Genomic DNA, 26,618 nt, shown 5'->3' with positions numbered 1-26,618 from the left:
CCCATCATCCCCTCCCCCCTTCCCCAACCCTTCTACTAGCCCTCTTTCCAACTTCATATCTCAGAGATGAATATCGGGGTAGACTTCTCTAATTCGTTGAAATTCGTTCCGCTTAATCTGGCCAACAATAATTTTCTCTACTTTCGTATCAGCGATTTTATCTCTCTTTCTCTCTCTCTCTCTCTCATTCTTATCTCGCCTCTACTTCCTTTGTCATTCGCTTTCCTGTCTTTCATCATGCCATGTGTAGTCGAGAACTTTGCTGATTCTTCTTCCTTCCCATTCAATCCCTTTGGATCATTCATCCCCATATAAATGCCTCCCCTCAAACCCTCTTTTTCGCCCACGCTATCTCATTCCGCTGAAAAGCTTTTTCGACTTCAATTATACGTTCAGCAATTATCGATCAATCAAATGTAATTGCTCCTTTTCAACGTTTTACATGGTTTAAACGAAATTTTATCAATAAACGTGGAAGTATCACTCATTTCCACTGAATTTTTTTCCTTTTTAATATCACCACATTTATGAAGTACTTTTTCTTTATTGACTAGTATTTGGAGTCGGGGAAGTATAATTTTATTGATAATTCTGAGCGTTTAATGGATTCGAAAAACCTGTGAATTTTCAGTAGAGATAAAAATTTGTCGATATGTGCGAATATATATATAGGTAAATTAAAATTATGTTTGAAAATTTTAGATTATTTTAAATTATAAACTATTGTTATCGATTATTATCGATGCTTATAAAAACAGAAAATTTTAGTTTACAAACTCGTACTCTTTTATCTTTATCTACATATTATACATATGCATATATGCAAAATTAGCGTTTAATAATTATTTGACCTACTTTGGACATTGATCCACTTAAATTTCCTGACAAGTTGGATACTGAGGTAAATTTAGTAGAGAAATTTGTTTGATTTATTAGTTTCCAAGAGTTATGATAAACACAAGGCGAGAGGAATTTTAATAAAAATTAGTAAAATTTACTAAGCATATTTACGTGAATGATGCAAGAAAATTGTTGAAAAAGAAAATTGGAGGTTTGAGCTGGATACACGCACCATTTCAAGTCTCTGTACAATACAACACTTGTTGCTCTGCCAGTTGATGCAGCATTAAAGAATACGGATAGTAATCAAAGTAAATCCAAAGACCAATTTTCCACTTCACAAGTTTTTCTAAATAAAGTTTTGCTGTTGGGAAGAAAAATGATACGAATATTAGGAAAAATAATTGTTCAATAAAAATGTAAACATATAATTAAATAACTACGAATTACATAATTTTTAAATAAGTTAAAACTTTACTAGCAAATGCTGAATCATCAGAATCAACATATTAGTTAAAACTATAAAATCATAACTAACTTAATTAACACTGTGATAAAATTGTCGATTCAATCACGAATATTCTATGAAATTTTAAACTATATATTTGCTCAAGTCATTGTATTTATGTAGTTTTAAAGTGAAAGACTATTAGCGTGAAGTGATTTTAGGTTAATTTTACAGGTTAATCGAGGTAATGAATAGTATATAGAAGGTTTTGTACAGATAACATAGTTAAGGGGTGAGAAGCAGTTAGGAGAGCACAAGTTGGCCCACATTAATCAGCTGACACAATAGCTATTATTGAACAACACACCATTATACATCCGTTGTACACGACCAGAATCACCAATTCAAAGCCTACAAACGAAACGACGGAATTCAGATCGTGCAATGTGTGATTTCGAACATGGACAAGTACCCTGACTTGACCAATGACAAATTTCCTAGTTTCCTCTCTCTCTCTCTCTCTCTCTCTCTCCTCCATCGTTTATCCAAATCACCAATATATTCGTTCCAACCCATTAAATTTTCTATTGAAAGACGTATGAAACTTGCATCCCGTATAATATCATCCTTAAGCACGAGACTCCTAAATGAAAAAGCTCGATAGACCGTGAAATTTCGTAATTTGCAAACCACGATAAGATTTGGATAATATTGTAAATTTGATTAGTTTCTTATATTGCAAGGATTCGATATTGAAATTGTTATGATGTGTGTATTTGATTTTGTTGTGGTTTGTGTGAATAGGACTCATAAATTATTCTTATATATATAATATTATTAATGACAAGCTTGTAGGAAGTGGAGGAATAGTGGAGATTACCAAGAAGGTTTCAAATTCCTGTATCGGATGACCCAAATATGCAAGGTTCTATCCTTCCGAAGTTCTGATCGTCTTTACGAACATTCCGATTAATCTCAATAAAATTATAGTGATCCAACGTACAAATAAAGTCAATCTATTATTACTTTTCAGCAAAATATATCCTACATAATAATGGAAAATGATGGGAAAATTTTTATTATTAAACGTCGAACTGGCAAATGAACGCAAAGGGAATACTAGCCACTTGTAATTTGATAACATAATCACTGCTAATCTCGAATATCAGTAGCGAATTCCACGAATCTACCTGGGACTCGCCTCGAATTTCATCTCGTCTATTTACGATATAACCTTTCAATATTGCTTTTAATGGAGCTCCTTCAACTATAATATATAGCACAAAATTTCTTGCAATTTTCTCTGCCAACTGCAACTGAAAGACCAAATCGTGAGCCAAATGTGAGATTTTTCATGTTTCACCTCAATGTGATCAGCTTCTGATTCCACACTAACGTTCTCCTATTACCTACACGTGGAACTTGTCAAACTATTTACAAAGTAATCGAAATTTGTAAGTGTCGTTGCGGTAATGTCAGGGTACCACAAAATCCTCGTTTCCCAAATTACAGTAATTTCCTGAGTGCCAGTAGTAGTGTGACCGTTGGATGATTTCTTTTTCTTTTAGCTTTTCTATTACATTTTATACAGGGTGTACCATTGAAAATAATCTAGACCATGGACGTAAAATTCTATTTATCTTTGTAACCGTGAGAGATCAATTTTTTAGATAAAACCTTTTGTATCCAAATCTGAAGAAGCTTTAAAAAGGTCTTTCACAAAATTGATATATTTTTATAGTTACGAAGATAAACAAAATTTGACATTCATTCACTGGATCATTTTAAGCAGTATATCCTAATATATATGCTGGTATATACTACTTCTCAATAAATTGAGACTCGTCCTGAGTCTTGATTTTAAAATTCACTGCAGTATGTCATGCGGATCCTTCGTGTCCTTCTTCGTCTCGTGGTTCAAACTGACCTTCACCCATGACCTTATTTCTCTGGAATAGAATCCCTTTTTTCCAGCTCTCGATTTTTCTACTATACGATTTCCAATTCACGTAATATGTCCCTTTAGACATTACAAAGTTAGCACAAATCGCGACTGCATTAAAAGTTTTTTCATTTTGGGGTTGTCACATGAACAAAACGCGTGTGCTACTTATCAAGGAAAAGTGGGATTTTCCGATTGTCCTAAATACTATTTTTTTTTTTTTTTGGTCGATGTTCTGTTGCCAATAAAATTTCTAGTAATATAAACGATGAACTCGGCGTTTGCTTCCATTTTCTGAATCTTTCGATATATAGTGTGTGCTGGCAATGAATGCTTGAAGTAAATCATGAATGCAGCACACGTGATACCTGTGATTCGGTCGGTTGCATCTAAATGTGGCTTGTCCTGGGAATTTGCTCCTCTGTCTTTATCCATCCATATCTGTCTCTCACTCTCTCACTCCCTTAGTTCTCACATGATCTGTCCATCAACCCCCTATGTAAGCATCGCAAAGCATGAATCAAAGTGGCAAACATAATTACAGTACTTCGTGAGAGGAATAAACTGAAAATTACTGTTATAATACTTTGCATGTATTATAAGGATTTAGATAAAATAGCGTGTGTTAAAATTTATTAAGAAGTCCCATCACACAAGAATATAAGTGCGGTATTAAATTTAAGTATATAGGTGATTTAGGGCAAAGAGTATACGTCTAGAATCTTCGATTAGGGAGAAAATATATTTTATGGTATTTTATTAGTGATGGAATGCCATTATTAGAATCCACAATTGGACATGAACAGTCAATAGCAATAAAATCTCTAGGAATTATAGTTGCATACATTATAGAAATAATTAAAAGTACTTTTTGCATGGTTTTATCATTTAAATATTTTCAAAATATAACATTAATATATTGCATGTAGAGAAAGATTGAAGTGACAAAAAATGCAAAATATATTTGAATTTTCTTTCTATGTGTACAACTCATTTCAGAAGTTTATTGCTTATTCCTGTCACCTTACCCTATATACACTTACAAACTGCGTACTCTTACCATGAATGACTCTATCATACCTGATAAACTTTATTGAATCCGGCCTGTTAGGTTAAATTTCATCATTGGCAAACTCAACATCATGATACTAGTGAACCTAATGAAAATAGCCAGGCATGATTCAATTAGGGATTTAATCGTAGTATCTGCAAATTGTGCTTCCAGTTTGTTTCGATAAGGTCCCAGTTGCCAATAATTATTACACCATTAGCGTTCAGGGATTTTGGTCCTGGCAAATCAATGTGTTTATTTGCTCACCAGGGAAAATCCTCATAGTGTTTTCCCATTACTCACACGTGTACAATCACGCTACGGATGCCTCTCCTCGGTGATATTGTTAGATCTCACACAGGGAACTGTATAATGTCGATAATTCGAGTGGATGTTTCGCTTATCGCACTACTCCTCTCATATAATACATTATATACTAAAAATTACAGTAAAATTCTGTTACGTCATTAGCGAAGTCTGTAATATCTGTATCTTTTATTCGCGATCCCTCAAAAGTTATACAATATAAAAAATATGTTTTATAAAATAAAAGGAAGTTACATTGGTTCTAGAAAGTTAATAATATTTTCATGAAAATTAATAATTAACCATATCGTATTAACGTCTTGTGAATAGCATTGAGTATCTTTTTTACTAGCGCTTATGCCAAGAAAATAAATTCTTTTTTGAAAGAGCGCTACAAGTACTTAAGAAAATGCATATAATAGCCAAAATTTACTTAAATTAAATATAAATTTTATTTTTATTTATGCACGAGAGCTAGTTCATCCGAAAGATTTCGAATTAAAACTAAAAACTTCATTAAGATAATTTGAGATAAAAATTGTTTTGAAATTGTGGCAGAGAAACTTACTGTGTATCTATATAAGAGTGTACTTTTTCAACGATGTTTTTTATAAACTTGTCGCTGCAGTACTAGAGTTTCTCTTGATTTCTATCTCAGCCAATTTCATCCGATGCTTTTTACTATTTGCTTGCAACTGGATCAATTTGAGTAAGAACATTGCAAGAGTGCAGTTATTTAGTTCAAATAAGCTTATTTGAGCAAATACCAATTATCTCGTAATTAATAGAACTGATTATCGATGATAAGTATCAGAATTGCAACCCTAAAAATTAGTACTATTCGATTGCACGAATATACAAAGTTTATGGAGGGAAGAAAATTTGAAAAATTCTTGACCAAAATGTTAACAAGAAGCAGAAATGCGTTAAATATATATTACAGATAGCATACAAAGTCCTAAGTATTACGAGTATATATCCTTTTGGTATATTTGAATATTTTTATACAAAGATCATACAAGATCCTTTAACAAATTTTTATACTGAGAATGTACTTAGGAAATTTGTAATATCTGGGATACAGAAAAATAATAAAAATATTTTCCAAGAGATTATCGAGGCAGAATAATCCCTTTCAGGGAACGAATTATTAGAAAAAAGGTTAGGATGAGATAATGATTAATACTTGATGCGACGTAAATTTGCATTACGTCAGTTTTGTCCATCGTTCGATCGGTTTACGGAAACTTGAAAGAAACTGGTTGTTTTTCTAACAAAGCCTGAGAGAAATGGGGAAGCAGGAGTGTAACGAGGAAGATTTTTGATCAGAATTATAGACAAAGGGAAAAATGGGTTGTTTATTTGCAAAACAGATGCATTCTTGGGTCCCGTATGCGATTACGTGATAGCACCAGTGGCACGTTATGCCGGAGTATGGGATATTCCGGTGATAACAGCTGGAGGACAAGCCGAGGCGTTTCGATACAAAATCGAACACTATCCAACCCTTACAAGAATGATGGGCTCTTATCGTTTGATTGGGGAGGCTCTGCGTCACATACTTCATCGTTTCGGTTGGAAAATCGCGGGTCTCCTCTACCACAATCACGCAATGGCCAGCAGTCGTGGAAACTCCGAGTGTCACTTCACCCTGGAAGCCGTTTTCACCGCCCTTAACCAAACCCCAGTACACAGGAGCTTCAATCAAGAAACTACCACTTTGCAGGATTACCGAGACCTCCTCACTTTCGTCTCCAAATCCGCTCGTAGTAAGTTTCCAACATACACACACACACGCAAACACAAACACATAAACACACAATTGTGTGCATTCCCTAATTTATTCTTACCAGTTCTTTAATTTGATCCATTCGACAGAACAAAACTTCCGGTTAGATAAAGCACTACTTCCTGAATAATGTACTTCAACGAGAATTCCGAACGGATGTTTCCCACCATGAAATTATTAATCGAGGGGGTGTGTGTGTACCAATTTGTACAGCATACTCATCCTCCCCATACTCTTGGTCCGGATTTAATGCATCCTCGCTGCAAACTTCTCGAAAGTTCTGATCCTTCCTACTTCCGGCGCCCAGAATCCTTGGAAATCACGCCAGCTTCGCGTCTCGAATTACCAACTAAAACCTCCTCCCGTTCTTTAACGCAAAATGATACCCCGGAACGAGTTATTAACTGAAATCCACCCGACTCTCTTTATTATTCTAAAATTCACGAAAATTTTTAAACTTTCTTCATCATGCAAAAGAAGTCGAAGTGAGAAAACTATAGCTTTGAAGTAACTACGGTAAATAATTATAGTATTCGTACGTGAATGATTTCCTTAAATATCCTTTGTGTCTCTGCATGAATCGTGGAATGATCGCGAAAGTTTTCAAGAATTGCACGAAACTTTGTTGAGAGTGTTGGAAAAGTTTGTCTTTCGGGTTGCATTCCACGACTATTCTCTAGTGGACGTTTCTAGATAAGATCGATACGGTTTGGAATGAATGAGGAGAATAAGGCTCGAAATTTCAGTTCGCCTCGTTGAGTTTTGTTACGATGCCATCAGTGGTAATCGCCTTTGCACCTCGTAAATACGAAATGTAGCGAGTGCTTTTTTCATCTTATAAGGTAAAAGTCGACGATCCACTCGGAACGGAAACGAGTCACATGCATAAAACATATGTCTTATTCCGATGCGTCAATGTAAATTTAATGAGGATATTATTGTTATGGTTGTATTATATGGAGAGATCCGATTTTATTCTCCATTTTTCGAATATGACACTCTCTCATTATTAAACTGATTCGTATCGAGGTGCAGTTTTTGTGGCTGTACGATCATTGCAAATAATATTCGCGATGATAATGATTTTTGATTGGATAATCCGAAGGTCGTAAGCGCTATGGTCATTCGGACCATTCGAAATTTCGTTGTTAATTCCGCATTACGCCGTTCCATCCTGCCTCCTCGTTCTATTCAATCTGCGGCCGATTGCACCCAAACTCTGTCAGTTCCCCTGATCGATCGCTCTTCAGCAGCCAAAACGCACATGCAAACATTTATGAGACTAGCTCCCATAAATGTCACTGTGTATTCCAGTAAATTTGTGCGAAACACACATGCTAAGCATTTTTATATCTTATATTACATTATATAAATTTTAAACAGAAGTTTAAGAAAATTTATTTTAAATTATAAAAGGAAAATACAAAAATCAGTGTAAGCGCGTTTCACCGTTTCATAATATGAATTTCGCATTGAGAAAGAATTAGGTGAATGCTGCTAATTTTTTTCAGGAAAGTATTTAATTTTTCATAATTTTTGCAGTATTTTATCTATATGTCTGCGCGTCTTTTAATTAATTTTGCAATCTCTGTTTCCTATTTTTACCCTTCAACTATATAATTAACTCCCACTCTGTTCCTCGCAGAAATAGCACAAAAATCTTCAAAACCTGAAAGTTTGATTTCCGGTGTGCTGAAATTTCCCACAATTTCGCCACAGCGATATCAATCACATCGCGTGAAACGAAACCCAATAATAAACTCTGGAGATTCGAGCCAGTATGTATAGCGGATGATTCAGGCAGAAGGAATAGCAGAACCTTGGAAGAATAGAATGCAATTAACCTCCCAATCATTTTATTAGATTCCTTTGTGATAAAAATCACCTTCTGATCCGTGTAAATTCAATTTCTGCTCAATTTCATTGGTAAAACGTGTACTCCGTAGGGTATATAAAAAATTTAGCTTGTCGAAAAGTTAATTGTGTAGCCCTGAAAGGAGAGAGCTAGGCGTTTTTCTAGTGAAATCTGTAAAGCCAATATAGTAAGAATCGAAAGTGACAGATGACGAGAGTGAATTATACGATCAAATAATTCACAGACATATCGACAAGGTTGCAGAGACGACGTTGGGTGATTCTATTTTCCGTGGGACGAAATTTCTCATTAGAAATACGCATATGGTATTATATAGTATATATAAAGTAGTGTTCCTGAAGGGGATGGGAGGACCAGACTCGACTGATTACCACATAGATCGAATCCGTGTCTCTTTGCAGCTCTGCTTTCCAGTAGTGAAACTCGTCTTCCTATCTATACGGATTAAACTTCCCAATTGAAATTTAGTATGCCTCGACATTTTCGCGGAATTTATATTGACTCTCATTGATGCTCGTACAAGCACGCGAATGCTCTTTGACTTTCGGAAATCCTGGGGGGCATACGATCTTTTGCACTGACACAGTTACCTCATCCCCCCCCCCCCCCTCCCCCCTCTTAAGCCTGTCTACCTTGACGGAATACTAGCAAAAGTGATCAAGAGAGAGCCCTGTATTATAGGATAGATAATAGCTGCATTGTGTGTGTGTGTGTGTGTGTGTGTGTGCAACTGTAGTACATAGTCCAAAGTGCATGCATATACTCACACCAATGAAGAACACTTGGCCATTCCATTAAACACCAATTAATTTTATTTACAAAGCTACGAGAAATTATTCACTCTTTTATTTCACTATTTTCTTATCTCACACACTCAAACATAATTACTAGCGGTATACTCTTCGTGTTTAACGTACTCGTTGTAAAAAATCAGGAGATACGTATATATAATATCATATTTTCTTCTTTACGAGCGCGCGCGTTTACTCGTTGATTACTATCAAAGGACGAATGATTTTATAACTAACTAAAATTCGATATACGCCACTGTGGCGCCAATTAGAATCGCACGTCGTCATAAACTTTCGTTTACGATCTGCTGGCATAAATGTTTACATTTTCATATGGTATACCACGCGTTCTAATAATAATACACCCACGCATCTCCGGTCAATATACAAATTTTCTGATAATGGAGTCAGTCATTTAGAACATTCAAAGTTGCAAAAAATCGATGCTGGTTGATTATAGTCAGGGCTAGTTTATCTTTATGGAAAAACTGTTTCTTGGTTACATAATTTACGACATGTGTCGCTTTCCAAATACGTAACATTGACCATTCTATTTATTCACCATTCAAATCTCCTCTAAAAGAGTTTTATCTGCTCTTTCTTAATCGAACGAAACATCTGCTATCAGTAGTCTATAATATCCAACCGGAAACTAATAGTTGAGCCAGAGATAAGGAAGAACTGCAAATCTAACCTGAAAATTTCATTTTATACGGAGAATAAAAAAGACTCTGAAAATCGTTTAATCATCCTCAATGTTAGATTTGGAATTTGGATTATTAACGAGGGATATTAGTGACTATATATAACCAAGAATTTGTCTTGTCCCCGTTGAGTTATAAATTTTGCGCTGTAACATAAAATCGTTTCCTCTTTTACTCCTACGAACTACTGATTCTATGCCAGCTGCCACTATGCCAGCTGCAGCTATGTCAGTTTACAAACAAATTTTTTCCAAACGTCTCTTATAGAATCTCGGAAATATGTTTCTGTAAATAATATTTGTAAGAAACTTATCTTGCTGAATTTTTCGCATCGGCTTTTCGTAATTTGTGAGGAATCATTGAACTGCAGGTTTATATATATTAAAGATAACGGAATAAGAATTTATAAAAGTTTAAATAGCAATAAGTTAGCCATAATTCTGTTTCCCTCCCAAAATTTTTCCTCCAAAATTCTATCTCGCGTTGTAAAAAATTTCCCGTCCAATCAAATTACACCAAACTCATCTAAAAATCCACTTTCATTTTGGAATTATCGTAAAAGCTTCCACGAACGAGAATTAAAGTTCGCGCTGCCTTCGAAAATTTGTTGAGTATAGAATTAACGAAAATGACAAAAAAACGATACAACTTCTGGCTAATGTTTAAAAACGTCGCGTTTCTTCCAAGGGAATAAATATCCTACCCAAGTCAGTATGCGAAAGTTGGAAATCCTGGCAAAGTAATTTTAGCACGAAGCATAACTTTCGGTAAAGCCTAAAACCTTGCGAGTTTTTAAAAGCTATGTTCTGTCCATATAAGTGAAAATTACCAGCATCCAGGCAGAAAATATTTCATGCAACACATGACGAATAAGTCGTTGTGCGCTCCTGTGGAAATGTGATTTTTCGCAGGTGCGTTGTGAACATTTTTCTTCGCCCCTGTAGCCATCTCGGTTAAACTTGTTGCCTCCTTTTATTTCAAGGAAACTTCATTCTTTGCCAAGATGGTTATTTAATTGGAGGGGAAGTAAGAAATTCTGACGTCAAAATATCGAGAAATTATTGTCAAGAGATTTGATGAAATAAATGGCAGACATAAATAGGCAGAAAATACTCAACCAAGTAGATTCACTGTCAACGTCTTGGAAAGCTTCTATCTGATACAATTTAATGTTCTAATAAGAAACTTATTTATTATAAAAATATATAGAACTCGGAAAATGAAAGGGAGGAAATTCCGTATATATATATATATATATCTGCATAAAATAAAGTTGTCTTACATTTTATATAATTATAAGAAAAATTATATTAATTTGTAACATTGATGCGAGATAAACTCTTTATTTCAGTTGTAGTGATGTGCGCCAATACCACGACAATAAGAGAAATTTTGTTGGCTGCCGATGAGCTGGGAATGGTCGATTCTGGAGAATACGTCTTTTTCTCGATAGAGTTATCTTCCAGGTAAGATTTATTCGAGCAATCTCGAGAGGTTACTATTGAGACTGAAGGCTTATCTAGATTCGTTTATTTAGTACAATTAATAGAGGTTTAGCAACGCATAATTTGAAAAGAGAGAACAAAAAATTAAGTATAGTACGATAGAAATTTTATCTCTATGAAAAATATGAAGTTCAGCAATATTTCGGTTTATTCATGAAATTTATAAGATATATCAAGTTGGATATATAATTAAGCGCAACTGGTATATTATTGAGATATATGATGATTTGTGTTTGTCGAAAATTTGTACTGGCTGGTACAAGGCAGATTCGGAATGTTGAAGTCAGTTTGTAATTGAAACGAATGGTAATGCGTGCACATATAACGCTGAAACATGGAATATGTAAAACAGGGGTGATGGGGGAGCGAATGTGTTAAACAAAGATATACTTAAGCTTGTGTGTGGACCACGGATACGCTTGTGAGTGTGTAAAATATCCAAGGATATACATGTAGTATATATAGTATGTATAGCTTCATTGTTACAGAAACGGAAGTGGAGCACAGACTCGTTTAATGACCTGAGAAACCAGTTTCTTTCAACGCACAAAATGTAACATTTTCTCATCTCTCTTATTTCCACGAGGAGCTCTGATATAATTACTTTGCTCTCTTATAGTGAAAGAATCCACACGAATTTTCTCCTAAATTACTAAAACCGTAAAGTTCTGGATGAAAATTAAAGTTGGATCGAGGCCAGTGGAAAAATTGTTCGACCGACAATCAGTTTAGAATCGATAATGAGGGAAGAGATCGTAGGAACAAAAAACTGTTTCTTGCGCGTATTTTTTGTGTGCTGTGTCGATGACATCGATCGCAGGTTTGGTAGAAATGGCCTGCGATTGGAATCCCTGTGTCCTGAGCAGAACGTGATCCTTTATCCTCATAAGAGGAGCTCGATACGATCCTTCTTCGATCTTTTCTCGTTGCAATCGTCAATTGTGCCTTAACACTGCCATTCGTGCAAGAATCCAATACGACCAGCCTATGTTTCACGCAGCAATTCATTTTCAAGTTTATTGGCAACCCAATCCTTCCATTTCTCCTCTGAGACTAATCGCCCGGATAATTCCCGTCGTAAAAACTCACCAACCATTTAAATTTCCCACTTTATCGCCAGCCACACACGACTGGGACAATTAGCTTCCACGATCTTAGTTCCTCCCATTGAATTTTTACTCGAATAACTTCCAGCAATAAAGGAAGCATTTGCTTTGATAAATTTCAACAGCGACGATTAAAAGATATTTATGTTACTGCTGTCTTAGGTTATTGACCCTTATATAAATATATGGAATTATTGCATTTCTTCCGGGAGAATTCGGATAGTTTCTTATCTTTGGACGATAACGAATACCCATTAAACATCCCATGAAGAGTCCCCTCGACGTTGATATAATTGCACCAGGGTCCTGATGCTTCCTGGTAATTGAATAAGAGATTCCAGTTGGTTGGTTTTCTAGACTGACAAGAGAAAACCGATCAACTCATTTGTCTTGTATTAAAACTACATAATTTTATTCTCGTATCCTCAGATCTGTCGTTCTAGAAATAATAAAACATTCACAAAATTTTATGTGCTTAAATCATCTATTTTTATCCCTGGACAGACTTTATTTTTTATGCTTGCAGCCCCTTCATCAACTCTAGCTCCTGTAATCCCTTTAGTTCCCTAGCAAAACTTGTGAAATCAAGTTTTCACGAAGCGAGTCAATATTTACGTCGAGAGTTCCAATGCTCAAGGACAAATCAATTTGAAATTCGGTAATCGCGTGAATCATTGCTTGTCCCCCCTCTGCCTCTCTCTCCTAATTTCTTTAGAAAATGCCTATAGTTATCGAAAACCAATAGATCTTATAGAAAGGGACAAATGCTCCTCGGTGAACAAATACTTGTGAGTTTTAACTGAAAGTTTAAGAGAAACTGTGGGTACTTCCTCTAAGACAAGTTCAGTTGCCATTCGAGTCCATCTTGATGCCTGTACAGAAGTGTGGTAAAAGAAAATTCGAAAGTCTAATTTTATAAAATTGATACCTTAAAAGGGGTAGAAACAGATAAAATCGACGAATTAATTATAAAAATAAAAATACTTTTAATAATGTGACATAAAGAATGGAAAAAAAACTTTATGAGAATATATTTTTTTGGGTATCCTGTATTTATTGCAGTGCTGCTCTCGAAGATCAATTCTAGCATATCTCCGTAAGAACTTTTGCAATAGAACCATTCACTATCGAGCTAATTGTAAATAAAAGTTAACGAGTCGAATTGATCTGGACCCTTTTATAACCGCAGTATCTGTATAGAAAAGTGAAGAAAAATTAATGGCAATTGGGGATAAAGCGTAGACGAGCAAAAAGAGTTAATTAAATGAAATCCAGACGGCGCGGTGTGGCATTGTAAAAGCGTTCGTGAGACGTTCACGTGATAAGAATTCGCATTGGGCAACCGATTCTCTCCAAGTCAGTTTTCCTCCACGAGATAAAAGAAGCCCTGCTCCTTGTTTATTTCTCACCCAAACTTATTAGCTCCCCATTTATCTGTAGCTACGAAAAGGGAAAAAATTTCATTCAGGTCCTCGATCGTTATATCACAGTCCAACCTTTTTTTCGAATATCCCCTCAACGATATAAAGATAAATCTCTGTAAGAACTGCGATTTTTTCTAGCACTGTGCAAGGGTACCTCCGCTTCGTTATAAACTCTCCGAATGCCTTGCAAATATAGTTTCGTACTACTTGCAAATTTTGTCAGCTCTATAAATGCTCTTTTTTTTATTATTATTATGATTCGAGCATATTGTTTCAATAATTTCAGCGACAACAACTCTGCCGAGCCATGGAGAGTGGAGGGGGAATCCGAGGAAAGGAACGAAAAGGCAAGAAAGGCTTATCAGGCCCTTTTAACCGTGACTGCCCGCACTCCGGACAATCTGGAGTACCTGAACTTTTCTCGGGAGGTGAAATCCTTGGCACAGAGCAAGTACAACTTCACTTTCGGCAACAGCTCCGTGTCGACCTTCGTCACAGCTTTTTACGACGCTGTTTTACTTTACGCACTCGCCCTTAACGAAAGCCTACCGAAAAATCCTGGCGAGGTCAACCTGGACGGTGGCAACCTCACTAGACGAATGTGGGGCAGAAGCTTCAAAGGTAAACCTTCCTATACCAACACAACACATCATGTTTCTCTCTCACACACATACACACACCAATATTTTCTCATAGGATCATGCCTGGAAACTTTGCACGTCAATTGTTTCTTCCCCAAAGAAGACAATGATATATAAGCGATTCTTTTTAAATCTTAAGAATATCCGTTTTCACAAGTTTTTTAATGCATTCCGCGCAGTGAAAAATTCATGAATTTTATTCCTCGCAAAAATATTGGGAATTAAATTGCTCTTACGTGACAGATAAATGCTGGATAAAAGTAAATAATGAGCTCTGTCATATAAAATTCATGCCTGGTAATGGATGAGACTAGTTTAGAGTAGAGGATGGTAAATCTCTGGTGACTCGAAATTGAATTAAAAGATGGACGGGGATAAGGGTTTAATTTTTAATTGAAAGATTGAACAACTGACGCGTCGTATTAATATATATTTATTACGTATTCAAATTAATCACTTTGTTGTAGCTCAAATAATATTCTATGTCAATGTAGATATACTGTCTCGTTTAGCTTCTTTCAAATCATTGTTTAGAATTCGAACCCCAATTACGCTATTATACACTTTCCAATTAACTAAGAGAGCCAATAAAATTCATAGTTTGAATATCTGATCTATATTTTATTACAATAACGGATTGATATTGATATTATAGTTAAATGGCCTCTTTTTCGTTATGTCAATTCAATCTGAAGTTATGCGATAAAATAATAATTTATGGATGTTGGAGCAGCAAAAACATAAACTGACGATAATCGTTCTTTTTCTTTTTTTGCAAAGAGGCAGAATGACCGATGATTCTATTCTTTACCCTAAGTATAAGAAATTCCGTTGGCAATTCGATCCACTTCACTGATCTTACCAACTATTCAATATCGGTTTTCACCTCACAGCATTCTTCACCAGATAGTTTGCAGGTACTTCCTTCATTTCCTTCCAAACATTTCTTACTACCTTTTATGCGCACTCGTCATACCTACTACACTCAATGAAAAATCAATGGAAATGTTCTTTGAGACATTGAAGCTGATTATCAAAGCCCAAGCAATGTTCGGTTCTATAATCTACATATTGGTACACGTTATAACAATAATTTCCTTCATTTGTTTGAAACTTGTGTTGTCCTTTTTTTAAACATACAGAAACATTCGTTCCTGCTTAAAATTAATTTTTCACCATCTTCTTATTGTAAGATCTCGAAGAGTTTCAATATCCGATGCCAAGTATTTTCTTGCACTTTTCTTCCAACTCTTCCTTTTCTAGTTTAGAGATTTTCTCTTCGGAACAATCTCTTCTCGGCGTCTTGCGCCTCATGATGCATTCGACGATTCTTTCTTTCTTTTCATACTTCTGCTATGTCACACCCACCTTAATGCAACTGACACACCTATAGAAACTTTTTTCCCCACGAATTTTAGTACGACGCGTCAGTTTTCATTTTATCACTGATCCCGAGGGATCAGCGACGTAAAGGGGATAACAGGCAGCTTTTATTACATATATCGGTGGGACGAGTAAAACTGGAAATAAATTTCTAGTTGTTAACGTCGATGATTTGTTAAATTAGTACTGGTGTATACTAAAGTTAAAAATAATATTGAAAGTAATAAAAATTCATTTCGGATTCGAAAGGATTCGCCCGAATGTAAAATTAATATTAATGGATCAAATCACAATTTCAGTACTTAACTAATTAATTTTTAGTTCTATATAATGAATAAATAACGAGTACTTTCAGGTATTACTGGGGATGTGAACATAGACCATAATGGAGACAGGATCGCTGATTATTCGCTCCTCGATATGAATCCAGAAACTTCTAGGTTTGAAGTAAGTAGGACATTAATTACTTAAAATTATTATAATTAGTCGCGAGGAATAACTAAAAATAAGATGTGCCAACAACTTGCCAAACTATAAACTATTGATTTTCAAACCCTTAGCATTATACTTTGACTTGCAAGTTTTTAATTTGTTCCATGTTATCGCTGGTAATTAACGTACTAATTATGATTAGCTTTATTCAGCAATTTTATTCAATATTGTTGCACAAAGCCTCGAAGAAATTTGCCATTTTTATTCAGGGACTTTTATATTCCCATCGTTCTAGGTTCTTCCTACCCCTCTCTCTCCTCGTCCCTAAAGCGATATATTTTCACTCGTTATACGCTAATCGAAAATTATCGCGGTTTGCTTTAAGGGCTATTTGCTGAAGCGCTTTAATTATTTCGTCCGTAGATCGTTGCCAATTATTACGGTGCTAATAATACTCTTGAGTACATACCTGGGAAGAGGATTTATTGGTCTGGTGGACGCCTCGAACCACCACCAGACACACCCACTTGCGGTTTCGATGGTTCCCTCTGTCCAGACAACTGTAAGTACATCACACCAAATATCCCCCAAATCAAAATTAAAGGAACCCTTAACTTTTCTACTCGCCACGTCTATCAATTAAAATCTCCACGACTTATCTTCCATATTAAATCTTTCAAACTACATTAAGCACGTAGACATATATATTTTTATAAGAGAGAAAGTTTATACAGTCTTTTATATTTTAATGGCAATATTTCAAAGGAGCTAAAGTTGCAATTACAGCTTTGAATTTCGATTAACTATATATCGAGATAAAAAGCGATCGCTGATGTGTATAGTATTACTTGCCATAAAACTGTCAACATTTTTATGTATCAAATTCAATATTTTACTGATTCAATTCCCTTGGCATGCCTCGCAGCACTACCAGGATACGCAATATTATCAATGGTGCTAACCTTCATCGTGGTGGTTCTAGTAGTTGCTTCTGTATTTTTTTACAGGTAAGTCTTTCAGTTTAACAATTATATTTTCAAGTTAAGGCTCTCAAATGGTACGTACTTATTGTTCGCTGAACATCGATTGAGTGTTATACAAATCAATACTTGCACGTGTAAGATTCCTGGTGTAATACAAACACAAATCCAATCTCTCTATCTCGTTAAATGTTTATTGGCTTTGGGTTCTCCAATGGATCGTTGTTAGCTCGGATTACAACGTTTCCTTTGACATTTCATTCTGAAAGAAACGAGCGATTTACAAAGTGGTTTTGTTGAATATCCTCAGAAACAAGTAGAAGTCTGAGGGTATAACATTCAGTGGCTGCAATAAGAGTACGATTTAAACACGTATACTCAGGGTTTGCCACCTAAGACTTTTCATAGCATAGATGCAAGAGTACCTTGATTTGTCTCTGTATATAACTATGAGAATACTAACTTTTTTTATTACACCTTATTTGGAAGTTTCTTTCAATTTCTATACAAAAGGTATTATCTAAAAAATTGATACCTGCCATTGAGAGAGAAAATAACAAAGATAACCAGAGTTTTACGTTCATGGTCTGGATCATTTAAGTGGAGCATCCTGTATACAGGGTCCCCTAGTTAAAACACTTTAGAGCTTAAATGCAAGAAGACGTTTATCTACATAACTGTATAAGAGATATTAAATTTGTGTATAGTGACTGCTCAAAGTACCTTAGTATTTTAATTCAAGGAGATTTTCTGCAAAGTTTAACTTTGATATCTCAAATAGATTTAGAGATAAACGTATTCCTGAGCTCGTAGTTCGAACAGTTTAAGTGGTTAACCCTATGTACAAAAATTTGTATATACAATAAAGCTCGCCTTTCACCAAAATCCCAAGCTCAAATCCAACTTGCTCCAGTCAGCCTGGACTTTCTATAAATATTTCCCCTCTTTTTCATTCAAAAACTTTATACTATTCTTCCCATTCGTCAAATTTCCCAAATCCCAAAACCAACGGCCAAGGTCTATTAATTAATTGCATTCTCTCTCTCTTTCTCCAGAGAAAGACAAAGTACATATAATTCCTCTGTGTTTTAGAAAGCCAACGTAATCTCGTTAAACAGACTCAATTGAGTAAAATATAACACTCGTGTTACGATACTATTGTTTTTCAGTCTGCTTTTAACGAGTTTCTAGCGTAATAAGCGTTTTAATGCTGGCTTGAAATGGAATTTTGTATATTATCACAGATTTAATAATAGCTCGTTTATAATCGCTACGTGGCACTGGATGCGATAACGCGTTTCAGCATTAATTAGCCACATCGAACTGCCGCAAGCGCATGTTTTCCCAGGCAGAGCCGAGAAGCTGAGCTTATCTCGTTAATACAAACACTTTTTGAAAAAAAATCAACCTAATCGATTTGCTTATTTCCCCATGAGTTCCGTTCTAATCCCTGTAATTATCGGTTATCTTCGAGTACGAAAATTATAGACTTCTTCCTTCACTTATACATTTTTGGATAGGTAAAATAATTACGCCTTGACAATGTTTTCTTCCTTTTTCTTTTAACATAATAAAAAATAAAATTTATAAATTATATATACATTTCCATGTTTTCATTTCGTGAGACAAATTAACTGACCCTGTTTTACTGAAAAATGAGATTTGTTTTCCTCGTTTCGTTACTGAATTCGAGAATCGTGAGAATTTTAACACATTTTAAGCTTATTATTATAGATTCCATTATAATAATCATCTAACTGCATCTACGCTCGCAATAAAACGTCCTTTCTTCGACAGAGCCCTAAATTTCGCTATGATAAATTGCTCGTCGTGAAAACCAACCGTGCCGATTTGCAAAAAAAAGTCGTTAGGGAAATAAATTTATTCGTTCGAGGCAAAAACTTGACTGGAAAGTTATGCATAATATATCTGGCGCGTTTAGTATATATATAATACAGATTGTCGAAAAACATGATTTTTGTTGACTAGCCTTTGGTCTAAAACGAAAGCAAACTTTCTTTATTTAGTATTTTTCCTCAAAATTATATAATCTTGCTGGTTTTCATTTGATAGATTTAGTAGGATCTTGCCTTGGTTCAATAATTATTTTGAATCAAATGACTTCGTGATTCTGACTAATAACGCGCTCACGATATTTATACATACTAATACATATATAACACTGTCACAGCCAAACGGGGAGTGCTGCATTTTAAAACTTAGCATCTGTTTTACACAAAAGGTTTATTCATAAAAATCTTATAGTCACTTTGTGCACATTATGATATACTGTTTTCATTATAAATTTTTGTAAGTATAACATATTACAAAGTGTGCTCGGCTAAAGCAATAAAACTTCCCCAAAATAACTTGTCATAATTATACCTTTTAAAATATTAGTAACTTATCTTATAATGTGTACAAAGTGACAACAATATATTTATGTTAAAATAAAACTTTTGGAATTACACTCTGACCCCTTTTAAATCTGCCCTGGCGTAATTGAAAAGCCTTGTGTATAGAGTACTGCAGTCACACTTCTTATACGATGTACTTTTGATTTTCTAGATTCGTTTTTTCATTGCAAGATAGGGGAAAATCGTAAAACGAAAAAATCATTTATTCTATATATCAAATGAGCGATAAAACGCTTCTGGCCTGAGATATTCCCTATGAAAATCTGGGCATCTTGAAGGGGCTCGCGATAATCGAATTTATTCCTATTACAGAAAAAAAAAAAGTCTAAATTTCACGATAATTCCAAGTCCCATAAAACTTCGGGGTGAATTTTCCGACACAAGAAAAAAGAGCGAATCTAATCACTTTAAGAAGAATTTCCCTAAGGGTTTTTTCCATAGCAGCTGTGCTGTACTACTATGCGCAGACATTAAGGGCTTTCTTGTAGCACGGAATTTTTTATCCAGCCTTTTCTTGACTGACCTACATCGACCGGAACGAACGAGAATCGGGGGAAAATGCGTGGCCATCGTAGGTTTCATCCCACCTCATCGAAAACATGCAAATAAGACTAGAAAAATTTGGTGTGAAAAGTAGTGTGAGTAAATAAGAGAAAGGTGAACTATTTTATGTATTTTTTAACTGACAGCACCGATACAACTGTCATCCGTTTTTTTTTTTTATATAAAAGATAGCAGAAATAAGTAGAAATATCTGTTTTAATAGAAATGAAAAATATCAATATATGCTTATCGCAAAGATAAACAATTAATTAAACTGAAAGGATGCAAAAGTCAGGAATAGTCAGGAAAATTAGTCAGACCACGAGATTCAGTGATTTAAACAAAAATTGTAGTTGCAATTTTTTACAGTTGTTGAGATTACGACACATGACTTGGAAACGTTAACCTTTTTTACCCGATTGGAGAAATAAGTGTACGTGAGAGTATATATATAAATCGTTCCATAACCACGTTTTCCAGCTCGTAGATTACTTCACGCGATAATAAGACGTATACTTTGTAAAAGATATGAATGATTCAAAGAGAGCTTACAGGGCTGTAGCCAAAAGCAGCATTTTCATGATAAAATGTAGTGGAGTCGTAGCTCAATGATATTTATGCCGTATCCATACATTCTCCTCATCATGCCAATCCTACCTTCCCACTTTTGCTCGAACTTTCCAAAATGCAATTACACACTTCACAACTTCTTGCCATCACATATTGTATTTAAACTATACTCAAGTTATACAAGTAAAACGATTATAAAGTTGCGAAATTTTCATAAATTCTTCACCGAAGGACTCGAATATAGTTTCAGTTGTTCTTTTCGTAATTTGAGAATTCAATTTGTGAATAAAATTAATAAACTCTGTGCACAAGCTCGTGGTTTTTCCTTGACATCAGAGCTTTTACGAAGAAATTCAAGCTTGCTTATCTTGAATTTACACGTACGTACGTATCCAGCTCTGAACATGGACGAAATCAAATTTTGTCGTCACGAAGTTGGTATACGTTGCACTACATGCTGGTAGGATTTTAGAAAACCTCGCTGAAATGTTCTTATACAATAATGAAAAGTTAATTTTCTTTAAAGACTAATGAGCTTTTGCAATTTTTCCTAAGGACGAGCAGCTTTTTAAGAGGAAAATCAGAGGGAAAATTGAAGAGTGGTATTTATAAGTGAAACGCTCCCTGAGGTCGAATAGTAAAATTAGAGAAAATGCTACACTAAACAATCTTAAAACGGAGACTCAAAGTTTCTTTATCACGGTGTAACTCTCGCGAGATGAAGCGGTTTATGGGTTCACGAGAATCCGAAGCTACGAGTGGGCTTTCTGGTCCGGATGGGATACGTTATTTGATGAGAAACTTTATACACGGTCTATATATCTCTCTCCGTGTAACCCGCAATCCTCTGTCGGACGAAACACTGACCAGCACCCCTTAATTTTATATTTCGCATAAAATATCATCCCGTTATTATTGGTTTCGCGTTGAATTTTTTCGCGGATAAAGTTAAGAAGATTTTCCGTTCGTTGTTTATTTAAAGAGAAAAAATTCTAAAATACAATGTCGAGTAAATAAAATGAAGTTTTATTATTACACGTATACAGGGTGATTCGAGAGGAATGCGCATAACTCTAGGACTGTAATAGTATACACAACATTGCAAAAATTTTTAATATTCTCTTGCATATTTTGTCATCTTAAATTGTTCAACATACATCATCAATAACAACGGTTTAAATTTACCATCTTCTTTTAGTAACAGCGTTTGTATAAATAAATTTATAATTATTTCTCTTCATAGATAAAATAAAGAAGGAACGGAGACATTATTTTTATCGTATTAAGAAAAAAAACTTTGTAGGACAAAAAAATGCAAGAGGCATTTTAAATTTCTTTCTATGTAAGCAACAAATTCCTACAATTTGGCGTATTCCTCCTGACTCACTCTGTATAATGAAAGTAAGGGCTGTTTGTGTATTATGGTGGGTCTGGGAAAATTTGTTATTTGACTAGCGTGGAATGTCGTGGGTGTTATTGTTCGGTTGAAAATTTTACGCGATCTTTGCATACACTGGCGTCTCGGTCCAGTCCTAACTATGCGATTATGAGATACCGCGAACCGAGTAATTACCTGGGTTGAGCTAATACCTTCCGAGGCTTGCGTGTGTCGAGTGGCGTCAGTGCTAATACGCACATAAGCGCATTGCCTGATCTAGCAGGTTTAACACACTGCACATACGTCTACCAAAATACAATTAAATGTTACTATTGTTGGTCAAGTGGTTTATATAGCGATTGAATTTAATAGTATTACAAATACATTAACAGTATCGAAAATCGTTTTTCTCATAATTTATCATTGCAACGAAAATATATCATGGAAACTGACTAGAGTGGGAGGTTTTGGTCGTTAGTACTGAAGGTGAAAGAGTGGGCTTTGGAGGGTGCGATTGAGCATGGATAATTTGACAAAATTAATTGATTAATTGACCAAAGATTAATTAATTAATACGATATAGGAAGGAGGTAAATGTTTGCATTAAAGATGGTTACGTATATGATAATATTTTCTTTCGCCTTGCAGGCACTTCAAGCTAGAGGCAGAAATTGCTTCCATGACGTGGAAAGTACATTGGGAGGACATTAAGGTGGTTTCACACCCGAAGACAAAAGGATCGATGTATTCCTTGACAGCGTTCAAATTTCGCGGCAGTCAGTTGGTAAATAGAAACAAAACTCCCATAAAACACGAGCTCGCTTTTGAACTTTTCAACGTGTTTGCGCAAGGAATATTTAATCAGTGTCAAGTAGTTGTTAAGAAGGGACATTTTGGATTGAGTCAACCATATATATGATATCATACTATATAGATATATATATATACGAAAGTGAAACTGGCAAATGTATACAATTGCATCGACTTTAACTTATTGGTTGATTATATTTTATTAACGTATAGGAAAAAAATATATTTATTATTTTCTCGTTGTCTTTATCATATTTGTTTAGAAATCCATCAATAGACAAAGACTTGCATTGCTTATGCAAGGCTATTCATTTTATTGCCTTTCTCTTTATTTTTTCAGACGATATACTCGGAAGATAATGTAAGCTTACCAGAAGGAATAGATAGACAAATGTACGTACCTACTGGGATTTACAAGGTATGATTCGACGAATATATCGATTTTTCATTGTAGTATACGCTGTATATACTGTCCAATATATCATGTTACACCTATCGAACGCAATTGTTTCACGTCGGTGTAAAAAGCTGCGAGTCCAAATAATGGAAGAAAAATGATGAAATTCACAAATTTATCGCTATTCTAGTACACTATTTTCTCTTTAATCCTCCCGGTTTTGCTATAGCGTTTTGCAACTGAAACTCGAAGATTGCTCGATTGGCAGGCTTTTAAAACGTCAAAGTTTTATGAAATTTTTCGCAACTTTTCTAAACCACGCAAAAAGGGGAAAACAAGACGAAGGGGAGGGGGGCTTGTTCGTCTTTTTTTCACGCATAACAATTTGTGTCTTTTAGAACTCAAAGGTCGCAATAAAACTCATACCACGAAATAAAGTGGAGATCTCGAGACCGTTGCTACTGGAACTGAAAAGGGTGAGTCGGTAATTTCATCAAAATTATTTTTCACTTCTTACTTCTCTGCTCCCTTTCTTATCTAAAGTCTCCCCATTACTCGGTCAGAAAATAATAAAACCTTACGATCATCTTTCCAGTCCCTCTTCTGCAGTCTCTTATAATATCAATTTTTTATATGCCAATGTAATGCATGCAATGATCCATTATTCATTGAGTGGTGATGTTGGTGACTTTTGCAGATGAAGGATCTTCAGCACGATCATCTTGTTAGATTTTATGGAGCCTGCGTGGATCCACCACACTGCTGCCTTCTAACCGAATACTGCCCAAAAGGATCCCTCCAGGTCAGCCAAATGTCATCTTGATACTTCGATACACTCGGGAGAGAAGAACCATTTTTGAAAAATATTTTAACGAGTTTATTTGTACAAAAAATAATCCAGGTGTACTTTGAGAGAACGTACGTTGTTGAACGAGTTGCAAAAATGTTTGTGATTGCGTAATGCTCAAACGTGGGGATTAAATTTCGAGCCTCGCTTTTAGCTTAACTGCAATATTTTTTGTCTCGCCGGTCTAATGCCTCTGATTTCAACAGGACATTCTGGAGAACGAACAGTTAAAACTCGATCGAGTTTTTCGAGGATCCCTGATTCACGATATTGTTCGTGGCATGGCGTATCTTCACGCTTCGGAGTTGAAAAGTCACGGAAATCTAAAGTCCTCCAACTGCGTGGTCGACTCGCGTTTCGTTCTGAAAATCGCCGACTTTGGACTCCACGAGCTCAGGAAGCCCAACCCCTTTGACGCTGAGGATGACTTAGATAGCTACGCTTATTGGAAAAGTATGTCTGATCAACGAAGAATTCCTAAGGAATACTTGCAAAAAAGTACAGTTTGCTCGATAAACAATTATTCCACAATAAATTTTCTTCCCAGTTTTTATTGTTATTTTTTATTTTGTTTCCTCGCGGCGTGAGATTGTTAAGCGAATGTTGCTGGCTGTTTGATAAAGTTTATCGATGTGCTCATAAAAATGACAATGCCGGAGCACGTTCTTTAAATAGAGTCATTTTAAAAGCTCCCGGATCCGATATCCATTGTCCATGGTGAACAGCCGTAGAACAATGGCCAGTTTAAGAGCACAATGGATGGAATTAACGAACAATATTTCGTCGCATTAAAGTCACGATTGAATTACGAAGATTATTAAGCATATATTAACTAGAATCATATTGCTATTATCTGAGATACTTAACGTGTCAAGGTACACGTGTTTTGTGCAAATAATGATTGAGTCTAGGATAAGGGAGTTTTGTGTTCTAAGATTTAAAAATTTTTCTTAAAAGCGAGGTGTGGTGACCTCATGGGGGAAAGTAGGATAAAAGAGAGAGGATTTTTTAGTTTAGGTGCATCGGAGCACGAATGTTGTGTGCGAATTTGATAACGTCGTGGATAGGGTAGGTTCGATGTCGAAGATTTTTGTTAAAAAGAGGTTAGCTTGTGGGAAAATAGAAAGAGGGTGGAAGGGGGAGGAGTAGGGAGGGGGTGTGTTGAGTTTAGATGGGTGGAAAAGTGAGAGATGATATTGTCGTTTGCAGAACAGCTTTGGACCGCTCCGGAGCTGCTGAGGATGGAGAGGCGACCCCCGGAGGGTACTCAGAAAGGTGACGTCTACAGTTTCGCCATAATCGTGCACGAGATCGTGATGCGCCAAGGACCGTTCTACTTAGGTGACAACACTGACTTCGATCCCAAGGGTGAGTCTCCGCAGACACAACGATAGTCCAAAAGTCTACAAAGCAACTCCAAATCTCTTTCTCTTCGCGTTATTCACTTGTCCGGCTCTTGGCCCTTCTGTACAACTTGCAGTTTCTATCTTCCCAAAAATTAGCCATTTCCCTGTACCTACTCTTAAGAACAACAACCCTAAGTCTCATCTCGTCCACCCTGAAGAGGACACCTTTATAGACGTTCCCTTAAGTAGAAAAAATAAACGTTGAGCTATCTATTGTATCGATAAGGAAGCTTCGAGTATAAGTAAAATAGCTAATCGTTTCCACTCTGGTTTCCTCTTTGAAACTTTTTATCTTTGCATTGCTTTTCTGCTTTAGCCCCTCGAGGCTTTGAATCCTGACTTTCCCACTCCCCCTTTTTCCTAAAATAGGTCATTCCTGTTAGTTGGCATTGGCTGAGTTTTCTGTCAGCGATATGTCTATAGCAAGCAGCTCCCCAAATGCTTTTCTTAAGACTGTTGTTGCTTTGTGTTTGTCCACTGTCGCTTAAAATTCTCATCTCCTACTCGAAAACTTTCCAGAAGCTTTGGACTCCAACTTGTTTCATCCTATGCTAAAAATCATTTCCCAGAAATTTTTATGTTTAAAAATTTATGTTCTCTTTTCAGAAAATTCTTCTTCTTCCCGCTCTTATCATCGAATTTATCTCAAATATCCAACTCATTTTCTTTTTGTTCGTAAACACCTTAAAACTTAGATCTTAGAGCAAAAGCTTGCTTCACTGAAAAGTTAGAAAATTCAAAAGTGATCTCATTAGCTTTGCACTCGCTTTATCGTAATCAAATTGTCTATTTCCAACTATTCCCGGCTTGGAGGTGTCAAGAATTCGCTTCGTTACTGAGTAATTGCGTTTGTGTGCGCATGTACCTGCATTTGGGTTAAAAGTAAAAATTTCCGGGTATTGAACGAATGAGTATCAAAGTTTTTCGCACCGGACGAAGCTTTATTCACTTTGAGACACAAAATTCACTATATTCCTTCTATACAGCCCTTCGATATATCGCTGAAAAAATGTAATAGTAAACCAATGATAC

General features: G+C 35.6%; 2 protein-coding genes across 2 annotated transcripts in view; one reads left to right on the top strand and one right to left on the bottom strand.

The window, feature by feature from the left end:
• LOC136781105 (atrial natriuretic peptide receptor 1) overlaps positions 1–26,618 on the top strand; it is a 78,664-nt gene that overhangs the window by 23,062 nt on the left and 28,984 nt on the right. Inside the window, exons 2-12 of the mRNA XM_066739824.1 lie at positions 11,099–11,213; positions 14,069–14,403; positions 16,162–16,253; positions 16,662–16,800; positions 17,164–17,245; positions 22,775–22,910; positions 23,277–23,354; positions 23,732–23,809; positions 24,031–24,135; positions 24,387–24,633; positions 25,390–25,548. Of these exons, the coding sequence (XP_066595921.1) occupies positions 11,099–11,213; positions 14,069–14,403; positions 16,162–16,253; positions 16,662–16,800; positions 17,164–17,245; positions 22,775–22,910; positions 23,277–23,354; positions 23,732–23,809; positions 24,031–24,135; positions 24,387–24,633; positions 25,390–25,548 (1,566 nt within the window). The remainder of the gene's footprint in view (positions 1–11,098; positions 11,214–14,068; positions 14,404–16,161; positions 16,254–16,661; positions 16,801–17,163; positions 17,246–22,774; positions 22,911–23,276; positions 23,355–23,731; positions 23,810–24,030; positions 24,136–24,386; positions 24,634–25,389; positions 25,549–26,618) is intronic.
• The window catches only part of LOC136781106 (uncharacterized), an 83,405-nt gene that overhangs the window by 42,267 nt on the left and 14,520 nt on the right, over positions 1–26,618 (bottom strand). The gene's annotated exons all lie outside the window — the stretch shown is intronic.

This window comes from Prorops nasuta, unplaced genomic scaffold (genome assembly GCF_024137725.1).
Source record: "Prorops nasuta isolate Cenicafe-Biocafe unplaced genomic scaffold, Cenicafe_Pnas_1.2 PNAS00021, whole genome shotgun sequence".
Taxonomy (NCBI): domain Eukaryota; kingdom Metazoa; phylum Arthropoda; class Insecta; order Hymenoptera; family Bethylidae; genus Prorops; species Prorops nasuta.
Note: the sequence above shows the minus strand (reverse complement) of the source record. Positions and strands in the feature narration are given on the sequence as shown.